At 34.2% G+C, this 22426-nt stretch overlaps 1 protein-coding gene across 1 annotated transcript; it reads left to right on the top strand.

Moving 5' to 3' along the window:
• The first annotated feature begins 1612 nt into the window (after window positions 1-1612).
• LOC145790626 (DNA repair RAD52-like protein 1, mitochondrial) lies at window positions 1613-13530 on the top strand. The gene is made up of 4 exons (XM_082868861.1): window positions 1613-2030; window positions 10608-10645; window positions 10756-10850; window positions 13072-13530. The coding sequence occupies exons 1-4, from the start codon at window positions 1693-1695 to the stop codon at window positions 13213-13215; spliced, it is 615 nt and encodes a 204-aa protein (XP_082724987.1). The 5' UTR covers window positions 1613-1692; the 3' UTR covers window positions 13216-13530.
• The last annotated feature ends 8896 nt before the right edge of the window (window positions 13531-22426 follow it).

Here is a 22426-nt window from a genome sequence, read left to right as displayed (position 1 = left end):
CGCGAATTAGGTGTTAATGTCTACACTTCGGCAATATTAGGTCATGCATTAATATGTGATGTCTGTTTAGAGTAAGTGTTTCCGTAATGAGTTTGTCAGATTGTCTGGCTAATATTTGTCTGTCTAACTGTTATGTTTATCTATGTATTGTGTGTTCAGTTTATGGTGTCCACAATGTATAGTTGTCCGAGACTTATGTCTGTACTACTTATGTATTTTTGTGGGAGACGTATGTGTTTTTTCCTCAAGGTTTTATGAATTACATTATCACCTTCTAACCCAAAACAAAGACAACAAAAAAAAAAATTTATTTAAATGAAAACGGCTTTAGTAAAGCCAAAACAAATTTCTGAATAACACATTCTAACCCAAAACAAAGACAAGAGAAAAAAATATAAAATAAAAAAGTTTACATGAAAACGGCTTTTGTAAAGCGAAAAGAAATTTATGAATTACATTATCACCTTCTAACCCAAAACAAAGACAACAGAAAAAAAAAATATTATTTACATGAAAACGGCTTTAGTCAAGCCAAAACAAATTTCTGAATAACACATTCTAACCCAAAACAAAGACAAGAGAAAAAAATAAAAAATTAAAAACTTTACACGAAAATGGCTTTAGTAAAGCGAAAAGAAATTTATGAATTACATTATCACCTTCTAACTCAAAACAAAGACAAAAGAAAAAATATATATATTTAAATGAAAACGGCTTTATTAAAGCCCAAACAAATTACTGAATAACACCTTCTAACCTAAAACAAAGAAAAAATAAAAAAAAAATTTTTTTACATCAAAACGGCTTTACTAAAGCTCAAAAAATTTATGAATTACATTATTACCTTCTAACCCAAAACAAACACAAGAAAAAACAAAATAAATTTATTTTAGTCAAACCAAAAAAAAATGCTGAATTACACATTCTAATCCAAAATAAAGACAAAAGAAAAGAAAAAAAAAAATTAACATGAGAACGGTTTTAGTAAAACAATTTTAACCAAAAAAATTATTCTGAAATACATTATCACTAAAACAATGACAACAGAAACAAAAAATAAAAAATTTCTTCTTTACAGTTCAGTTAAATTGAAACTAAAAAAAAAAATTTACGCTAAAAGCGATCATAACAACGATATCAGGAGAAAAAAATTTTGGCCAAAAAGCGTGGTTCGAAAGAGCGAGTTCAGAAGAAATATTTTTTTTCATAAAACGTAGTTTGGAACAGCGAGTTCAGAAGAAAAATGGTTTTTGATAAACTCGTGGTTACAAACAGCGAGTTCAGAATAAATTTTTTTTTTCATAAAAGCGGGGTTCTCAACAGCGAATTCAGAACAAATTTTTTTTGGGATGAAATCGTGGTTTGTAACAGCGAGTTCAAAGGAAAAAAAGTTAATTATAATCGCGTTTTGTAACCGCGATTTCTTAATCAAAATCGCTTTTCGTAATCACGATTTTAAGAATTCCCAACTTTCACACGGGACAGACGAAAAAATGTTGAAATCGCGATTGTGAACCGCGAGTTAACTTATTTTAAAAATTCTTTAAAAATTAGGCTTAATTTGAGAATTGATTTATTATTTTAGCTTAGTTAGGGAAATGCCCCCAACAAACAAGTGAATGGAGCTCAAAACCAAAAGTTGTCTCGGGGCTATTATAAACCCTTGAGGAGACAGAGCAAGAAAGGAGCAAAATGGCATCGTCCCTGACGAGAGGAGTGAAATGTGTAGCAAAATCATCATCATCAGTGTCAGCTGGTTGGGAATGGTTGTTGGTTTTGCGAAGCTCTTCTAAACGTTGTTACGCTGCTGCCAAAGCCAAGGCCTCTTCTTCTTCTTCGAATGGTGCGACGATGAGAGAGTCCTCGATTCCGTCATCAGAAAAAGAAGAAGACCTGGAGGACCTAGTTCCCACCTCTGGAATCAGCCGCCCTCTCTCTGAAATCCTCAAAGAACTCAACAAGAAAGTCCCCGATTCCCTCATCAGGGTTCGCACCGAATCTGATGGCTTCCCCGTCAAATACATCCCCTGGTCTGCCTCTCTCTCTCTAAAATGTTTCAACAGAATTTACAAAAATTGTGAAATTTGTTATATAGAAATGTTACTTTTCACTGTGCTAAATAGACATATTGTCCGTTTGTTTCGACGTTAATATTGTTTTATATTTTACAATTTTTGAATTGACTCACGCAATTTTTAAAAGTAAGTTATTTTTTAGAAATGGTAGAGTATATATATGGGTAGTGCTAATAATGAGTCATTTTAGGAGAAGCTTGAGTAATGGTTTACTCTTTGAAGAGAGTACTCTTATAAGTCAAGTGAAATTAGAAGGATCGGAAGAGGAAGGCACTATATGGGTAGTGCTAAGAGAATCTGTTGCTGAGGAGGGGTTAATTGGAGTGGTAAATATGGGTGATGGAGCTTCGGTGGAGAAGAATGAAGAAGGTGGATTAGAATTGGCAATCTTGGATAGTTCTCAATTTATGAAGTGTGAAGAGATGGACGTGTTGCCTTTGGAGTCTTGTCCACCTTTGGCTGTGAATAAACATGAAGTTGGGGTTTTTTTGGTCCAGTGTCAGTGGTGCATAGAAGATTAGAAAATCAATTAGGTAGATGAAGGAGGAACTAACTAGAGTATAAATACCCAAGCAACCCAAGATAAAGCTGAATATAGCTTATGATACTACTTTTTTATTTTTTACTATCAGCAAAAAAATTAATCATTTTATAGATAACGAATGAGTACATAATGAAAATAAATATTCGATAACTTCAATATGCCCTCTTGATTAGATACGCCAAGTTTATATAGGAACAAAATTTGAATATTATCACTTCTCAATCTTGAAACGATGACTCCATAACTTCTGTGTTTAGAAAACGCAAATCCTTTTACTTGAAGGATTCAACCACTGTCTCAGACCCGCCTGGTTGCGAGAAACTTGCCCTCAAGTTTAAATCCTCAGACAAGTCACCCTTGTAAGGATGGAGATGCTTGACATTAAAAACATCTGAGGCGTGCATGTGGTTTGGCAACTGCAGCTGGTAAGCATTGATTTTGTTCAAAATTCTACGTGGTCCAATTTTTCGATCATGCAACTTATAGTTTAGACTTGCTGGAACTCAATCTATTGCTAATACAATCCACAGTTGATCTCCTATTTTAAAAGTAACCTTGCAACTATGAACATCTGCAACTGCTTTATCTTTGTGTTGGTTATTTCAATTTGTCATCACACTTTCTCATGTATGGACATGATATTATCAGTCATTTCTTCAGCTCTCATGCTAGCATTCTTTGAATTTGTAATGGGAACTAGATCGAAAACAGTGTTTGGACTTTGTCCATTAACAATCTCAAATGGACTCAGTTGAGCAGTGTGGTTTTTAGATTTGTTATAAGAAAAGTCAGCATAAGGTAGTACCAAATCCGATTCTTTAGGTTTGTTTGCAATTAAGCATCGCCACAAGTTATACCAACTGCAATTAACCACTTATTTGGTCATTTTTTTTTTGGGATGATAAGATGCTAAATCGCAAGTTAGTCCCTAATTTCTTCCATAAAAGTCCTCCATAAGTGTCCAATGAACTTTGAGTCACAATCAAAAGTAATTGACCAAGGGATGCCATATAAACAAAATATCTCTTTAAAATACCAATTTGCTATATTTGATGCATCCATTGTCCTATGACTGGGAATTAAGTGTGCCATTTTGGATAAGTGATTCACCACCACCATAATTGAATCCTAAGAAGAAGCACATACACATACATGTAAAAATTTTAAAAATACAGGACACGACATGCGAGGGACGCGTGTAATCAAGGTTTCAAAAAATGGTTGCGGTGGTGCGGTTGCGGTTGTGAGGTGTAAAGGCCGTAGCATAACAGTTGCGGTAATTGGAACCATGAATTTTTTTTTATTTTTTACACAATTTGAATAAAACTTACCCGATACGCACATTTTTTGTTTTTCTTCAGAATCGTATTTATTGGGATTTAAAATTGATTTTGATCAATTTTTGTTAGTTTTTAAGTATGATCCAATATATTTCATATTTTTAAATCACTATAAAAGGAATTTTTTTACATTTTGTTTCAATAGTTAATGACTTTATATGTCATAAATCCATATTTTACCTCTTATTTTTATTTATTTCTTAAGAATAATTGATTTTAAATATTTACAAAATTATTTTTGACCAATACCTGAATTAACTAAATCAAAAATGTTTACAATTATTAAATGAAATGATTATAAAAATAAAAATTGAGACATAAATAAAAATTATTTTTGAGCTACTGAATATTGCAGAATGTGTATTATGTATATTTTGTAAGATTTTTTTTTTTTTTTGTTGAAAGGAAGCTATTCAAAATATTGTAAATGTGTGTAACAGGCTGTTACGGTACCGCTACGGTGGTTAGGTAACACCAAAACGGCCGTTACATGTGAATTTCTGTCACACCGCAAAAACAGGTGTAACGGGTAGTGCTTACGGCCGCAACCGTTACGTAATGGCCGCAACCGTTACATAACACCACTTTTTGAAACCTTGCATGTAATACATAAAATTATATTTATTTATTATATGATGTTTATTAGAATATCATATATTTATTTATGCCAAATATTTTATGACACTCAGTCTATAAATCCAAATTTCAGTTTTGTCAGGCCAAAGGTCTATGCACTGGAATACTTTGTCCAAAAGGACAAGTTTAGATAAAATGACCAAAATATCCTATATATATATCATATATACAGTAGTGAATAAATAGAAAATCACTCTCTTCTCTCTCTCTCTCTCTCTCTCTCAACCGTTGCTCCTCCTTCGTCATTGCTCCGCTGCCCTCATCTGCCATGAGATCCAAATCGTGAGATCTAGATCCATAGCTTCACCACCGCCGGCCTTGAAATCCAGATCCACCATCACTGCCACCGTCGCGAGACGATCTAGGTCATCTTTCGTCGGTTACTACCAAGGAGCGAAAGACGGCGACGAGGGAAGGGTGGTTAGTGTCGGACTCTGGCAGTGTGGCGGTAGCTGAGCTTCTAGATCTAGAGCTTGACAGAGTTAGAGAAGATCTCTGCTTGACAAAATGGTGTCGTTTTGGTATTTGAGCGTTCTAAATCTCTGCAACATATCATCAACGCTCTTGGATCGGCCATGAAAGCATCTCTCTCTCTCTCACTCTCTCTCTCACTGTTCCAAACTTTGGAACTGCAACACTGTTATTTACTTCTTATTCTTCTTCATCGCTCTCTTGTTTCATGCAATTACATTTATTTGCTTGTGTTTTCTTTATAAAGGTTTGATCTGAAACATTATTATTATCTCTAGATTTGAAGCAAATCTTTACATTGATATCTTTGTTTGTTTCGGTTTAATCCTAAAAATCTTTTTCTAAAACCATTTTTGATTAAAGAAAACCATCTCAAATTTTCACTCTTCTTAAAAATTCTTCAAATTTGAGTTTGACATTTGGTTCGTACTTGTTTCATCGTTAACTTGTTGGAAATTTTTCCTTTCCCTTGATTTGCTACAATTTTGATGAAATGATTGGTGAAGGATTGGAGATGATTAGTGAATTAGCTGAAGAAAGTTGAACTAAATGTGTTTTCTGGATCATGAATCTCACTGAATGTGTTTGTAAGTGATTATCAATTTACATATTCGAAAACCTTGTGTTGGTTTTTGTTTAATATTTTTGCCCTTTAAGTTTACTGGTATAGTGTATATATATTTGACATAGGTCTCAATGAAAGGAGATACCTTGGAAGACTTTGACAAGGAAGACGATTACTTTGGAAGTGGAAAGAGATACTAACAAATTTGTTTTTGTTTTCTTTTTTTTTAAGTTTTTTGATATTGTTATTGATGATGATGATGATGATGATGATGAACAGATAGGATTCGATGATGATGTTATTGTTGATGAACAAATAAGATTTGTTATTATTGATGATGTTTTTGAACAGATGAGAGAGAGAGAGAGAGAGAGAGAGAGAAGAAATATTTGAATAGATATAAATTTTTGAACAGATTGGATTTGGTTTAGCTTGATATTTCAACAGATAGAAAAAAAAAATACAAAAAAGTAAATAGATAAAATTTCAACATATAAAATTCAGGGAAAAAAATTGAAATAGATAGGAATAAAATTTGGATTGAAAAGATCATAAAATTAAACAGATAAGATAAAAAAAAATTAAACAGATAGGGAAAAAATTTGAATAGATAGTCAACGAAAATCGATAGATAAAAAAAGTCAACAAATAAGTTAAAGGGTAAAATTGGAAACAAAATGTCCTTCAAAACAAACAAAAGTACTTTTCACCAAACTATTTCACAAAAGGTGGATATCTCACTAATAAAAAATATCTACTGAACCTAGTTACTTATACCCTTCTTAGCTTGGACTTTTCAATGATTATCTCTATTTTAGGGTTGTTTGGGGTGTCTAAATAAGTGCACTTTTTATCTTTTTGGACTAAAAATTTGAGGTTGAAAATATGGATGTTTGGGTTAACTTTTTGACTTTTTATGGAAAAATGTGTAATAAAAAATTGTAAAAATTGATTTGTAGGGAAAAATTCGAATTGAGAGTTGTGCAGCCGTAATTGTTGACTTTTGGTGAATAGTGTTAACTTTTTAACTTTTTGAGTAACTTTTTAACTTTTTGGCTTTTTTACAAATTCCCAAACTTGGCCTTACTCTCATCAAGTTCATCAAATGCTACTCGGGTAAAAAAAAATAAAATTCGGACATCATGTGTCCCGAATATGTCCAACCCAAGAAAAATTGAGACTTTCCATGTCCATGTCCGGCATGTGTTGAACACCAGTATGTGACCACTAGAGAGGTGTCCATGCTTCATAGAATTTTGAATCTTAACACCTTTGACTGCGTGGAAGACCGAGAACGAAATTCATACTCACATCAGTCCATGCAGTTTGGATGGAGTCGGGAGAGGAGCATATAAACCCACCCTGCATTGGTTGTTCCTCTCTTTGAATGTTGGCAAATACGGTATATCTGAACATGCCTAGGTACTTTGCGCTTCAACTTTGGTTAGTAATAAGTTTCTTTCACCAATGCAATGCTTTTATCCCAACCAGAACATCCCAAAGCATGCTGTTCAATGACAATCTTCTCCCTTAAAGAGTAGTCACAAACACAGAGCTGCGACCCTTTGAAAAGAAAACCTTCTTTGATGGAGTAATCATTACACTCACCAGCCACCGCAGCTTGCATGATAGGACCAAAATATTCATCATTCATGTACAATTCTTTGGGTGTCAAACTCTAGAATTTCTGCCCTCATTATTGTTACAAGTGAAACCCTTGTGCTTAAATCATCGACCTCCTTATTTTGAGTACTGACTTCATGCTTTAATGTGAAAGTGAAACATTGTAAATAGCTCACTCACTTAGCATGCCCCTTATTCAACTTTTGCTGACTGTTTATGTACTTGAGAGCTTCATGATCATTGATCAGAGTTGAGAATGTACTCCCACACCCTTTGTACTAATAATGCTGCTAATGCTTTAATATTCAAATGATTGCAAAAAGTTCTATGTCATAGGTTGAAAATCGAAGTCGTAAGCGTTCCTTTAGAAAGCAATAGGGGGTCTTTTTAATGAAGAACTGAAAACCAGAATATTGTTGAAGTAAACAGCTACACACCTTCAGATAAAGGGTTTCAATACTTGATTAATAACCCACATAAATGTACGTGACAGCCTAAAACAGAAGAACAGAGCTCTTGCTTCTCTCTTGACCAAGAAAGTCAAAGAATCTAGACCCAAAAAGAAAAAAGAAAGAATAAGGGTCTCAACGTTGAATAAGAAAGGATGAAACAAGAAGACAAAGGATACAAATCCATACCTAAAAAACTAAAAGGTGGATGCTGGTTACTGTTGGCTTCCAAAGAGGCGGACTGCACAAATAGTTGGGTCATATATTAGAACACTGTATAAAAGTCCCTATAGAACTCTTCAAAAAGCACCGAGAAAGAGTTTAGTTGAAACTCTTCAACCAAAAAAAAAATGATGATGAGGTTAGCCTATGAAAATTAACTTTCCCTCAGACTGTAATAGACCCACAAAAAAGGGATCCATGCACAAAACAAAAAGGAAAAGCCCATGATCCAAGTTAAGAGTAGCCCACAGGAAAAAGAGGGTCACCTATGGAAAGAAAGCCCACGCATAAAAGAAAAATGTTTTTAAAAAATAGAAGTTTAAAGTTATTATGATTCACATAGTAAAAACCTACTTACGAATCATGAGAGGGGGCATTTTTTGGTACGTAAATTTCAACTAAACCAAAGTTTTGGGGATTGATTGGGATAATGATACGTGTAGAGCCTACAGTGGGAATACAAACTTGCAGGGAAATATCTAAGTCCCATGTGTTTGCAAAACTCAAAGCCAATCAAGAAGTAGCATCTACGGAGCAGATGAATAAGATGCTACACTGGATTCATGCTTCTAAGTTCTAACCAAGAAGTTATCTTGATAAAGATCAAATGCCATGTGGGGTCAGCAGATAATAAGAGGCCAAATGCTCAATCAAGAGATGACACATGAAGGGCCTATGGCGGTGATGCTAAATGAGATAAATGAAATTGCAAAAGACCAAGCTGATCAGATGAGCAGGGCTTTCCTATTATCTCTAACACTCTGTTTGGATTGGGAGATGAGAAAAGAAAGGAAGTGATTATGGTTTCTTACCTTCTGTTTGGATGGATATGCTGATTAAAACAGGATACATGTTTCTGTTTATTTTATTTGCTTCGTATTTAGACGGGTAGTTTAGGTATTATAATTTTTATTTTATTTTATTTGCTTTGTTTCTCACCACTTTGGACGAGAAACAAAACTTAAGTTTGGAGTGATTTGTCTTTCTTTCCATTTCTCTTCATTTCTTACCATTACTCACACTATTAATCATCCAAACAAGGTATGTGAAATTTCATTCTCTTAATTTCTTTTCTTTTCTTTTCTCATGAAATCCCTCAATCCAAATGGAGTGTAAGAATTTGCAAATCTTTTTCTGTGTTTATAGACATGGCGTGTTATAGGTAAAGGGTTCCAAGCCCTCTCTTTTTATACCATTTCATGTAATTTGAGGCATCAAAGCCTTGAAATTTTAATGAATGCATTGTGTTCATGTTTAAGTCTCTTTTTGCCTTTTAATTTATTTTCTTTATTAATCAGAGGCTTCACTTGTTCCAAGTGAGTAATGAATGATTTGGATTACCAAATTGGGCATTGTTTAATCTAAAAACTAAACGGTGTCTATTTGTAGATAGAAGTTTCGAAATACAGCCAACACTAACATTTTATCATTTCAAAATGTGTCGTCGTTGCCCCTCTCATCTTTCCAATGTTCCTATTATATGCTTGCATTCACATTAGTTCTGTGGAATTTCCGGTTCTTTTGGTAAATGTTAACACCATATTAATTCTTAAACAAAATAGTGGGGGTTTATGTACTTTTGATCCATGATTTATTCATTATTGAACTTTAATTCTTTTGACATTTGTGATGTAATGGCTTGTGATTGTATTGTGTATGTGTTATATAAACTCTTCTATTTCCCCCACAATACCCATGTCCACCGGATATGACATGGGTAAGGGTATGAGATATGTGTCCGACACTCGTATCCAATTTAGACACTCAGATCCTTTAATTTGTTACAATATATGAGAAGAAGAAACTCATATTTGCTAGTAAAGCAATATTTTTAGCCTCTCACATGAATTAGATATAGAAATTTCATATTTTTTCTGAATCCTTTTCAAGTTCAAGTATATTTCTATATAATTTACAACATTTCTATATAATATGCAATATGTATGTGTATATGATGCGTCCCTGCACTCATATCCAATTTTGGATACGTATCCCAATATTCTAAGATTTAAATTTATGAAGGTCTGACGTTTGGATACACACCCACACCCGATATATGTACCCGAGTCCATGTAACATATTTTAAATTATAGATTGAATGGTTTTTTTTCATGTTGAATTAATGTTAGTTTTTCATTAATTTTGGTTGTTCGTGGATAAAAATGTGTTTATTTATATTTGTTGTCATATCCCTGCCATGCCCATATCCTATTTTCGTGAAAATCACTATGTCCGATGTCCATGCCTGTGCCAATGCCCGTGTCCATGCTTTTTAGCCCATCTTTGAACCAATTTTTGGATTTGTGGACACCTTTGAATAGGTTTTTGACGTATAGATGATATTGGTTTTCTTTTGTACATGGGTTGCACCCTGTTGGTGCCTCTTTTTATAATATTATACTTCATTTTTTTATTTTAATAGTTCTTTTACTCAGGAATGGTGCTGAAACTTCTTGTTAACAATCTTGAAAGGGCTAAAATAATCTAAAGTATGAGTTTTTTTATTTTTTATTTTTTTATCTTATGAACTTTTTCTTGTCCTGTTCAACGTTACATTTTATTTGTTATGTAAGGAGCACACTAATCCAATTTATAATGTAGTAATCAGAGTTTAGCTCTAATGTTTAGTACTTGGAAAGGAAGGTTATCTGACATTTCTAGTTGCCTTATCATTCTTGCTAGGCATATTGTGAATCGGATTATGAACTTACATGCTCCCGGTACGTTAAAGTTCACTATTTTTCTTTCACCAAGTGATTTTAATTCCAATTGCAAGGGGCACTGAGATCTGTGAATGCTGAAAACATTTCAAATTCTCAATCTATTGTAGAATGGTCTGGTGAGGTTCGAAGCATAATGTATTCAGCTGATGGCAAGTCTGTGTCTGTTGTTTACCGTGTCACGCTGTATGGGACTGATGCTGAGGTACCATTGCTGCTTTATGCTTCATAATTTGTTCATTTGTATCACAATATGCGTGCATCTTAGATTGGTAGTAGTGACGTACTCATACCTAGTCCGCTTCTGGACATTGACTGGTATTGTTCTAGTTAGTGAAGATTGACAAGATTATGTTTTCAAATTGCTTGAGTGTGAATTATTGAAAATGTTTTCTGTTGCTGAGTGTCATTGCTTCAAGTCATTACCTTGCTGATGCCGAACATCATATGGAAGTCTATTGTATCTCCTAATATATGTAGTTAACTTTGCTATCTCACTGGTGACTGCTGGGAATTTTTTTCTGACTTATCAAGTTACATATTGAGCTTAATTTTTCTTTAGGCAGGAGCGACCCTGACAGTCAAAACCAAATTATTCTGCTTTCTTAAAGCTTGTGTAGAGCAGGCAAGATTCAGGCTTGATGACACTTCATTAAATTGACTTGATTTTTTAATAATAAATGTCCATTGCTTTCTTCTATAGTGTAGTAACTTTGGTTAATTGATAGTGCGTCTATTAATGCATCAGATGTTGCATCTCTTGGAGGTTGTGAGTTTTGAGCCCCATGTGGAGCGTTAGGAGTGATCCCCTTTCTTTTTCCCCTTAGATATAGGCTAGAGTAGGTTGTAACAATTGACAAGGCCCTGTCCTAAAGTTCTTAACTGTTCTGGCATACCTGGGGCTGGGGCTACCAATTTCAGTGGTTGGCTTGGAGACCTATTATGTAAGCCTAAAATCAATGGAAGTTGCTGAAGGGTACTATCATATGGCATGATTTCTAATGTATTAGTTTCTCTGATCTCTTTTGCATTTTGCTTTCTGAGATTCTTTCTGTTGGCGCTATCTGCATTGAATGAGGAAAAGATATTGGCAGAAGTAGATTTTATTTCTTTGTTAAAAAGAAGAAAACAGGTACCTATTAAAGTTGATGGTAATGTTGTTGAAATATCAACCAGGGGTCATTACTGATGGATTTTCTTTCCCTTTCATATAAGTTGTTTTAACTATAATTTGTGGTTCCTTAAACCGAATTATCCCAACGTATAGTTCTTTGATTCTGTGGCTGTACCACAAGGAAAAGTGTGGCTTTGAAGATTTAAACAAGGATTTGGAGTTAAGGTTTGAAACATAATGGTTACCAGGCATTGGTCCTCCAGACTAGATAGTCAAATTAAAGAAACTAAATAGATTTGCAATAATAGAAATTCAGCAAATAAGATTAATAAAGGGAAAGTACCTTATTTCTTGAGTGATCAATTGAGATCCACGCTCAAATCAGTACAAGAGTTCAACACTCATTTTTAATCAAGAGAAACTCTTCACTCTATTCTAATATCCTTTATAGAAAGGAGCCTGATATGTAGATACTAGACGATCGCAAAGATAAACTTTCTCAAAATTTTTCCATCTAATAAAGCAACCATGTAAGGTTCCAGCAATAAAAATTTTATAAACTAATAACTGGCTAGATAGTAGCCCTGGAAAGGACTCCTAGCTTGACTTAAAATTTTTGTTAGGGAAATTCTAACGAAAGTAGAAACTCCTAAAAATTAAAATTTCTAACAAACATGACTTTCTATGCAAGAGCTCCTTTATTGGCTAATGATGGGCTTTAAATGGGCTGTTTTTGGAATCCTTGCCTTTCTACATCATCCGTCTATCCTTTATTAAAAGTTGGTGTCTGTTCTCAGTGGACGGAAGGAATGAGAGGAAAGAAACACGAAGGGGCATGTATAATCAGTTTAAAAACTCATCTTAGGTCAAGGGCTCAAGGAACTGAAATGCATCTTTATGTAAAATGCACCTGTGCTTTATGAACTGTCTGACAGATTTTAATTCATTTATTTATTTTATTACCCTATTTAAGGTTGTTATGTCCATTTTTCTAATGTCAAGAAAGAATGTAATGGGTTTTAAATAATTTATGGTTGGTGGCTTTTAGATATTGTAACCACGTCTTTATATAAAAACTATTATATAACGTGTTAATATAAATTTATTTATTTCTTTTGCATGTATAAGATTGTTCAACATTATTACTATTTTTTTTTTAATATGTGCCAATTCTTTCTCTCTCACTCCTTCCTATTTCTTTTCTTTTCTTTTTTTTCTTTTTTTAATTTTTATGAATCACAATAGGAAAATATATGTGTGAGGGAACTGACCTCGGTTGCTCTTCACTTTTGTTTTTTGTGTTTATGATAAGATATACAAGGAGTCAACAGGTACTGCTCCTGTAAACGATGTAGGCTATGGAGATCCAGTGCAGAAGGCAGAAGCAATGGCATTTCGTCGAGCTTGTGCTCGTTTTGGTCTGGGACTTCATCTCTATCACGAGGATGTGTTATAGCCAAGCAACATGGGCTTTGTGTCTGGCAATTTTTAGTTTAGCGGATGACACTTGGATCACATTTTGTGTTTTAGTTGATTTTGTTTTGTTCTCAAGAGAGAATAGCAGTAAACCAGATATTTTGATGTAAAACAAAATCAACTTATCTATTGCTGTCTGCAATTGTGATTTCAAAGCGTAGATTTCTGTATTTTATGTAGTATGTTTATTTAGTGATGGGAATGCTGGCTTTTGATATTGGTAAATTTCTGAATACAAACATGTGGTCACCGATGAATATGAACAATATTGCTATTGTTAAATCTGCAATTCTTACAATGTACATTGCTTATGCAGTTGACATTGAAACTACTGACATTTTGCAGAATTCAAATCAAAGTTTTTGAGACTTTATTTATTTATCAATGTTATTTAATGCTCGGCAGATTTTAGCATTTGAATTTAGTTTATAAAGGTACAATTAGGCAGATTTTAGAACTTGAATGCTGGTTTTCCCACTTCATCTACCTATTGATTATGTAAATTTTACCCAAAGAACAATGCCTCAAGTTAAAAATTTTGGTTGGAAATTGTGTTTCAATATTTTACCTCTCAAACCTCAAAAATCAAAGACTCGTTTTTTAATTATATTAATTTTGCATCTAAATTGTTTTAATCTGGATCAATGTGATTTCTATCAATCACCTTTTGTTTAAAATTAGGTGAAAATTGTTAAACAAGACACCGAATACTTTTTTTGGAAGGAAAATTGAAAATTTTCATTGTACTTGTCAACTATTCCTCAAAAATCATTGTACATAATCAGAATAAGAAAAATGTTTGAGACTCCCATTTTTTGGAGATTTCCACAACTCTCTTTGGATCTCATGTATGTGTAGGATCTACTCATATATGTGTGGGGTTCATACCATCAATGGTGGAGATCTAAGGAGGTTGTGATGGTTTTCAGAAAAAATGGCTCTCAATCATTGTTGATCAGAATAAATATTTTGGGTTAACAACAACGAGATCTTTTGCTCTCAATCAACAAATGACACTACCACCTTACATCCCAAAAGGAGATCCATGACCTTATAACAAGACAATTGGCTCTACGGCCATCACATGTAAGAAAAGGGTTTTGAGCCACCTTGTGGCTTCGGATTCCCACCCGCCTAAAAATATCTACAACTTGAGCATATAGCCCAATAATAGCGTGCAATTAGCATGTTCAATATGCAATCATAACCTATGTGATCATAATGTCATACAATATATAAATGAAGATGATTTTCTCAATGCAAAACACTTTCACAAAACCAATTTGAATTACCTCATGCATTTATTGTTTACTTAGTTCCATTTTCACAAAACAGAGGAGTGTGACGCTGTAATTCCCAACTGGACACTAGTCATTATCCAATTCCATTTTCAATGATTTTCAAGTTATGTATTGAACTCAACCATGAGTTACCTATGTCACGCCTATATTTTTTCAATCTCAAGGATATGCATGTGCACTGCAGGTCCAAAGCCATCCTAGTTTTGTGCTACTAATCGATTACTATCAACCCAAATACCTTTAACTAGACCTAGTCCCACCTAACAAGAGTTGTGTCTAGGAATGCAATTGGTTTGGTACGGTCGGTATTTAGGTAAAAAATTATACCGAACCGATAATGTCGGTTTTATTATTTCGAACACTAATACAGACCATTTCTCCCATCAAACCGTACCAAACCGAACTGATTAAAATGGTTCGATTTGGTCCGTTTCAATCGGTCTAGGATCTTTCAAACTTGAGCCACTTTTAAATATAATTACTAATCTGTATAAAAATATTAAATTAGTTATTTGTCTACCATTTCAAACATATCCAATCCATCCATTTAATAAATACTTTTCAACTCCTAGATTAATAAAAATAAAAACAAAAAAAGTTTAAAAGTACTAAGGTTTTAAGAATAATAAGTTAGAATTAAGATTATATATAATAGGAGTTTACAAACTTAGGTTATAAAGATGTTAAGGTTAATTAATTAACGTTAATAATTTATTATACTTATTAATATCATTATATTATTAGATTATATATATTACAAATACAATATATGTTAAAGTGGTTGGTTTCGGTTTAATTCGGTGCACAAGATACTTGAATCAATCTCGAACCGAAAATCGAAAAAAAATTAAATTTAAAATCGCACAGATTGATTCTCGTTAAAAAACAAACCAAATATAGCCAATTTAGTTCGGTTCAATCGATTTGGTCAATTTTTTCGATTTTTCTTACGTTTCTAATAGTGTCACGACACCCAACCTAATTCACTGGAAAAGATAGTTTTAGAAAAACTATGGAAACATATAAGTTTTTGAAGAATTGGGATTTTACTAATCTTCTTGTTAGTTTATTAACTCAAAATGTGTGACTCTGAGTTTTTGTTTGAGGAAACAAAAGTTGGGATCAAAGGTTTACAATTATGAGTAGGGAAGGTGTTAGGTACTTTACTGAGCGCTTTTAGGTCTCGTTTGGCAATATTACTTTTTCACTAAAAAGTCAAAAAGTTATTAAAAAAATTAAAAAACCAACATCTTATACCAAAAAGTCAAAGTTTATTTTTTTATCTACTTTTTTGTACATCTTTTCGTACAAAATTAAAAATTCATCCCAAACATACTAATTTTTTTACATCATATTTTAGCTAAAAAGATAAAAAGTAACTAAAAAAACATGTTCCTAAACGAGACCTTAGTAGTTAATTCTCTCAATCTATCTTTTTATTTAAGCGAATCAATTTTAATCTTGATTAATAGGACTATCTTGTTAATAAAATGTCACTACATAGGTTTGCCTGTCTTGTGCAAAAGACTTTTGTTGAGGGATGGAGTAAAAAACAGAAAGTCAGACAAATTGAATGGCTACCTACGCATCCATGAATGGAATAAAGTCATAATGTAGTTCAGGTAGTGTATTGAAACGCACCAAAAGGCTACTGGAAAAGAGGATGTTGATGGCCACACTACAAGGTGGACAAAGAAAAATTTGAAGTAAAATGAGCAAAGTAACAACTGTATTAGAAGGAGATGAAGGCCTCCTAGGAACCATTACTCAGACATAGCGTGCTTGGTGATCGCCTTTCTGACCACATGCCATGCTCTTGTGATGGCTATATTTAAAAAAAAAATAATAATAATAATAATCTCTTGACCATTATTTGGATATTATGTGTTTTAAAATAATCATGTAGCACTTCGCTCTCAATACCACACATAATACCTAGTAAGGATAAAGATTTTTGGAAAAAATCCTACAGGCCATTATTTCAACACCATGTGCTCAGTTGCCCTGTAATGCCTCGCTTTCGAACTCACACATAATGCTGAATAAAAGATTGTACAAGTTTTAAAGAAAATTGTCCATTTGCCATTGTTTGGGTATCATGCGTGCTAAATGATCCTATGGTGCCATCGCTCTGAAGATCACATAACATTTAATAAAGGTTCACAATTTAAAAATGAACCAACAACTATTATTTCAGCATTATGCGCTTATTTGATCATGTAGCTCCTCGCTCTAATACCTAATAAGGGTCGAGAGTTTTTGAAAAAGTATTCATTCACCATTATTCGGACATTGTGAGGTTAGAATAGTTTGTAATGCTTCACTCTCAAGATTGTACATAATATCTAATAGCATTTAGGATATTTGAAAATACCAACGATTGACATTAGAAGTTGTCCCAAATCGCCTCTCGCTCAAGTCCACACATAGCTCCAATTGAATACAGGGGGTTTTAGGCAGAATATCCCACAAGTCTTATAAGAAGTCACATATCTTGATAAACTTGTAGCACCTCGTCTTCAAGCCATAACATGCAATCCCAAATAGAATTCAAGTATTTTCTTTTTTGGGAAAATGGTTGTAGAGCCTGATGCTTAATAGTCATATGCCATAACTCTCGAGATCACACAAGACTCTCAATTTGGAAAATTTAAGAAGGCAAGTCCTCTAAAAGAAAAGAGGAGATGGGAGGACAAAAGACAATTGGGTGAATACATTCATTTTGTGGTATTGCATTGAATAATTTTGTGAGATAATTGGAAGGCAATAGGGAAAGGTTGAGTGAACTGGTAGTGGGGACATTAGAAATGAAAAGTGGTGGTGGTGGTAGCTTTGACTGGCATGTGGCATGAAAATTCAAATGCATTGATATCTATTCTCATCTTATAATCCATTTGATTCAATTCATATTTTTATAACCCATTAAATCCTCTTTAATGTGAAAGGACTCTATTGTCACCATTTTCTATATAGAAATAAATAAATACTATAAAAACATCCAATGCAAAATTAATTGGCAATGAGTAAAAAGGCCCTTACATTATATTAACTAAGTTTGGATGACTTAGATTGGCAATGTGGGATTAATATCATACATCTTGTTTCAAAATCATTCCAAAAAAAAGAAGAATGCTGAGATTGTTTGCTAAATTCCATAAGAAGAACCTATAAATTTAAAAAGTCCAACATTTGTTTTATTCCCTCAATCAACGACATCAGTAACGCTAATTAAAAAAAAAAAAAAAAAAAAAGAAGTTCATGTACTTACTGCCTTTCGTAACCTAACATTTAATTTATGGGTTTCAACACAATATAAAATCAATATTTATAACTCAATGTAACGTGAACATTCACATAGGATCCATTAGATTAGAACATTCACATCAAAACACTTATTCAAACCAAACAATCAAACAAAAGAAACAGGAGATTGTGTTCTTGATTCAATATCTTGAAAAGATAAGGATTTCTTTAAAATAAAGTAAAAATCAACAAAAAAAGATAAAATAAACAGAGATAATTTCATATGAAACTATCTGAGTTTACAAAGTCACAAATTTCAAGAAACTACTCCTAATTTGAGAGATCTACTCCTAAGGACAAAGCTAGTTTTAAAAGCTAATTTGTTGTTGTTGTTGAAGGTCCTTCTCTGTACAAACTTCCCAAATTTTATACTTCTCCTTCTTTCTTTGACCAATGATCCCATCTTCCTTAGAATCCGCTAGCCACCTTGCTTAAGCCTTCAATCTTCTATGCACCTTCACTTTCACCACCCAAACAAACTTCCCTTATATTGCCACGTGTCCCCATGACTTTTAGCACTACACCAACAGAGAAAACTACTTCCCCATTAACCAACACTTCCTTCAAACCAGCCCTCCAATCACATACATACCTGCTTCATGCCACGTAATCCTTTGACCCATGAAGGATTCCAACTCTGACTTTGTTGCCACTTGTCATCAACTGGCCCATCATCCCTGTCGATAGAAAATTTAGCAAAAATGTGGTGCAAACAGTGTGATGCAAAGAACGTATTTGATACAAAAATACGAAAATTCCATCGTACCAAAAAAATTTATTTCAAAAATAAATCAAATGACCATGGATTGTCCATGCGAACAAACATTATCACACTATCATACCCTTCCATCATTCTGCACCAAAACTATATGAATATATTCCACAAGTCGTTGCTAACTTCGATTACAAACCTACGATAATGGAATATACCATACATATATGAATATATCATATATACTGTGGGCTAAGGGGTGAGAATAAGGGTAGAATTATTCACAAAAGACTTCAAATATGAGAATTAAGATTTAGTAGATCAAATTTCTGAAAGAATATGATTTATTGAAATACAAAAATATCTCATGGATTAATTGCGATACAAGTATATGAAGTTGATTTTCCACTAGATTATCTATTTATATATAAAATGATGGGGCTCATTTGTAAACATTCGTTGGAATTCAAAAAGCCCACCACTACAAATCATAATTGCATATTGTTATTGTCACATCATTCAATATTACTTTTGATAAAATATAGAATCTTTGATATTGTGATTTGTGATTAGAATAAGAAAAACTAAGTGCACAAAAATGGTACACAAAATGGGTCACAGACAATACACAAAGGATGGGTCGTAATTGTGTGGGACCCACATGTGGGATCTACCCTTTTGTGTTTTGTCTATGACTCATTCTGTGCCCCATGTCTGTGTTTGTAGTAAAGCTTGATTAGAATTCAATATCTATAATGAATAATAATTCACAATCAGACAATCATAGATCTAATCCAATTATGAGATAATTGAATTAGATCTACTATCAAGCAACAATAAAATGACACAACTTTTATGTGAAAAAAATCGCAATTGGACTCCTCCAATTATGATGAAAAAATCACAAGTCAACGCCACAAAATAATCCACTAAAAAGACAATGGAATTACATAAAAGAACTCTTAATTACCTAGCAAATACACGCCTAAATTGAACCAAACTCGTTGTGCCTCTTCCAACACTGTATTTATCTCGAAATTGCTTTACCCAACGTTGAATCCACAATGCAAATATCGAATCCATGATGATGAGCCACTTTAGAATCCACCAAAGCTTTTAAGCTCAAGTTTTCTGGAATCAACCGATGAACATCTCTCTATCAAAGTGTAATTGAAGTAGAAATCTCTTGATGATCTTCAATATAAAGCATGTTGATCAATTAATCACACTCAATTCATCAAGGTACACATGTAGATCTCACTAGAAAATTCTCTCGTTATTTTTTGCACTTCAAGAATGAATATTTGAGAGTCTCACTTTAGTTCTGATTCAAAAATGTACTTTTTAAGTGACTGTAACTGCCTCATACTGCTCGAGCGCAACTTTAGTCGCTTGAGCAAACTTTTTGACGTTGCAGGATTTTTCTTTGAAATTTTGAGAAGCTACAAGTATGCCTTGAGTACTCGAGCGCAACTTTAATCGCTCGAGTGAACTATGAAGCTCTACTGGATTTGTCTATTGGTTTCTGAGGAGCTACAAGCATGTCTTGATCGCTTGAGCACAGAAATCTCCACTTCAACACTAACTGCTCTACTTGAGCACAAACTAGATTGGATTTGCATGTAAAACACTCTTATTCTCACAAAAACAAAAGAACAAATGCAATTATAATTGACTTGTGTTTTGTCCAAAGGAATTGCCAATTACAAAAGGCCTAACAACTTTTTTTTTTCTTTTAAATTATGTATGTTTATTGTTTTTGTAACGCCCTCAAATCTCGTTAAACCCTGCCTTGGCGAGATTTTAAGAAACACATGGTCACTGACCTCGAAGGATAAAGGTCGCCTTCTCTTATCATCATAACTCTTCTGTCAGCTTTAAACCGTAGCTAACCTCTTTCAAATAAGAGCAACTTCCTCGATCATCTCTCGAACTAATTCCGGGCCCAACATCGATGCATCACCTGCATCGGCCCAACAAACTAGTGATCTACAAGGTCGGCCATACAAGGCCTCTAACAATGCCATCCTGATACTTGCCTCAACGATAGGTGTCTTTCCCAAGACCCCTTGAAATCAAGGATACAAGCTCTAAGTATGTCCTCTAAAATCTGAATAGTGCGCTCAGATTGCCCATCGGTTTGAGGATGATAAGTGGTGCTAAGAGTCAACTTAGTTCCAACGCCTCTTGAAGGCTTTGCCATAACCGGGCAGTGAAACAAGGATCTCTATTCGAAACAATGGTCACCGAGACCCCATGAAGTCAAACTATGTCTCTAATGTACAACTCTGCCAAATAATTAACTGTGTCATCGGTGCACATAGGAATGAAGTGTGTAGACTTAATCAACCTATCAACAATCACTCAAACATCGTCATTACCTCATTGTGTTTCTGGAAGCCCAACTACAAAATCTATGATAACATGCTCCCATTTCCACTCGGCTATAGGTAAGTGTAGATGCGCCCGAACGTCCCAGGAAAAATCTCTTTTTGTTCATTTGGGCTCACTACAGTTCGGACTCAATGTCACGGTTCTTAATCTGATCTCGCAAAGTGCAATACGAGATTGATAAATCACCAAAGAGTCCAAATTCGGCAAATCGTTTTGAAAAATTGATTTTTAGAAAGAAGTGCCAAACATGGACTGCTTTGCCAAATACAGAGTCGCCACCTAAATATTTTTTTTTGGGAGAATTTAGTAAACCCTGACTCGTGTCTAAGGCCACGTGTCCGTCATCACCAAAGTTGCCTCGGCTCGGGAACTTCGGTACGATTGGGAAAGGTCATGCAATGAGCACCCCCGCTCGCCCGATCAAAGATCGGCCACTACTAAGCATGATATCTTATTTTTGAAAACATATGTGCTCTTATTCCGGTTATTAACCTAGAATTACTATGTGATGCGCACAGCATACAAGTATAGACTAGATTGCTTAAGTTGGAACAAAGCATTGCATATCCGTTTGTTTTGAAAATGGATTGAAGTTTACTACTCGCAAGTAGGCTAAAACACGGGTTTCGACGAATTATTCCAATTCAAGCAACCCAACCTTCACCCACAGGCATTCAGGCAGTTATATCACATAAGCACATAGCCTCATAGTAAGCATGCTATCATGGCAGTCACTCACACGCATGCAAGGATGCTAAAGCATAAACACTTACTGCGTACTCCGAGCCAAAGAAAGAAGCTATTTAGAAAACATGCATGAATCCTAACTATGCTGAGATGCCTAATGCAACACATGCAAGAATGCAACTAAGATAGGCTCGGCTATTCTAAGATGGCATATGAGATGCTACATGTAACATGTATTCAACTTGGAATTGAAATACGATGCAATTAGTATGATGCGCCGAGCCCAGTGCATGCAAAACAGATGAATGGATGCAAACATACGAGCATAAGGATGCTAATCGAAACGTGCCCTAAAACTAACCATCATAAACTGATAAATAAAAAGGGGAAAGACGTGGGGTTGGAAGACATGCATCACACGCACGCACACTTATTACAACAGTTGTGCCCTCTCGACGGAGGGTCTGAATAAATAATACAGAATCGAATTAACTAATTATTACACAACACTAGTTAATTAACAAATTAACTAAACTAGCATGCAAACTATGTAAAATGGGTTTCCTCAGCTCTGCTTTGAATGATAAAGGGTGCATGCATGCTCGAGTCGCCTTGTCGGGAAATCCATTGCGATGTCCCAACTCGCCTTTGTTTGTAATTGATCTCAGAAACTTGCACAAAGCTCCAGAAGGCTGAAACTCCACTCTGGGAATCTGTGGAAAGGCTGCCGACCAGCTTATGGGCATGGGAGACCACCTGCCGACCACCTTCTGTGGGAGAAACCAAAAGGGGTG

This window comes from Camellia sinensis, chromosome 5, assembly GCF_055761805.1.
Source record: "Camellia sinensis isolate YWXY chromosome 5, ASM5576180v1, whole genome shotgun sequence".
Classification (NCBI taxonomy): domain Eukaryota; kingdom Viridiplantae; phylum Streptophyta; class Magnoliopsida; order Ericales; family Theaceae; genus Camellia; species Camellia sinensis.
Note: the sequence above shows the minus strand (reverse complement) of the source record. Positions and strands in the feature narration are given on the sequence as shown.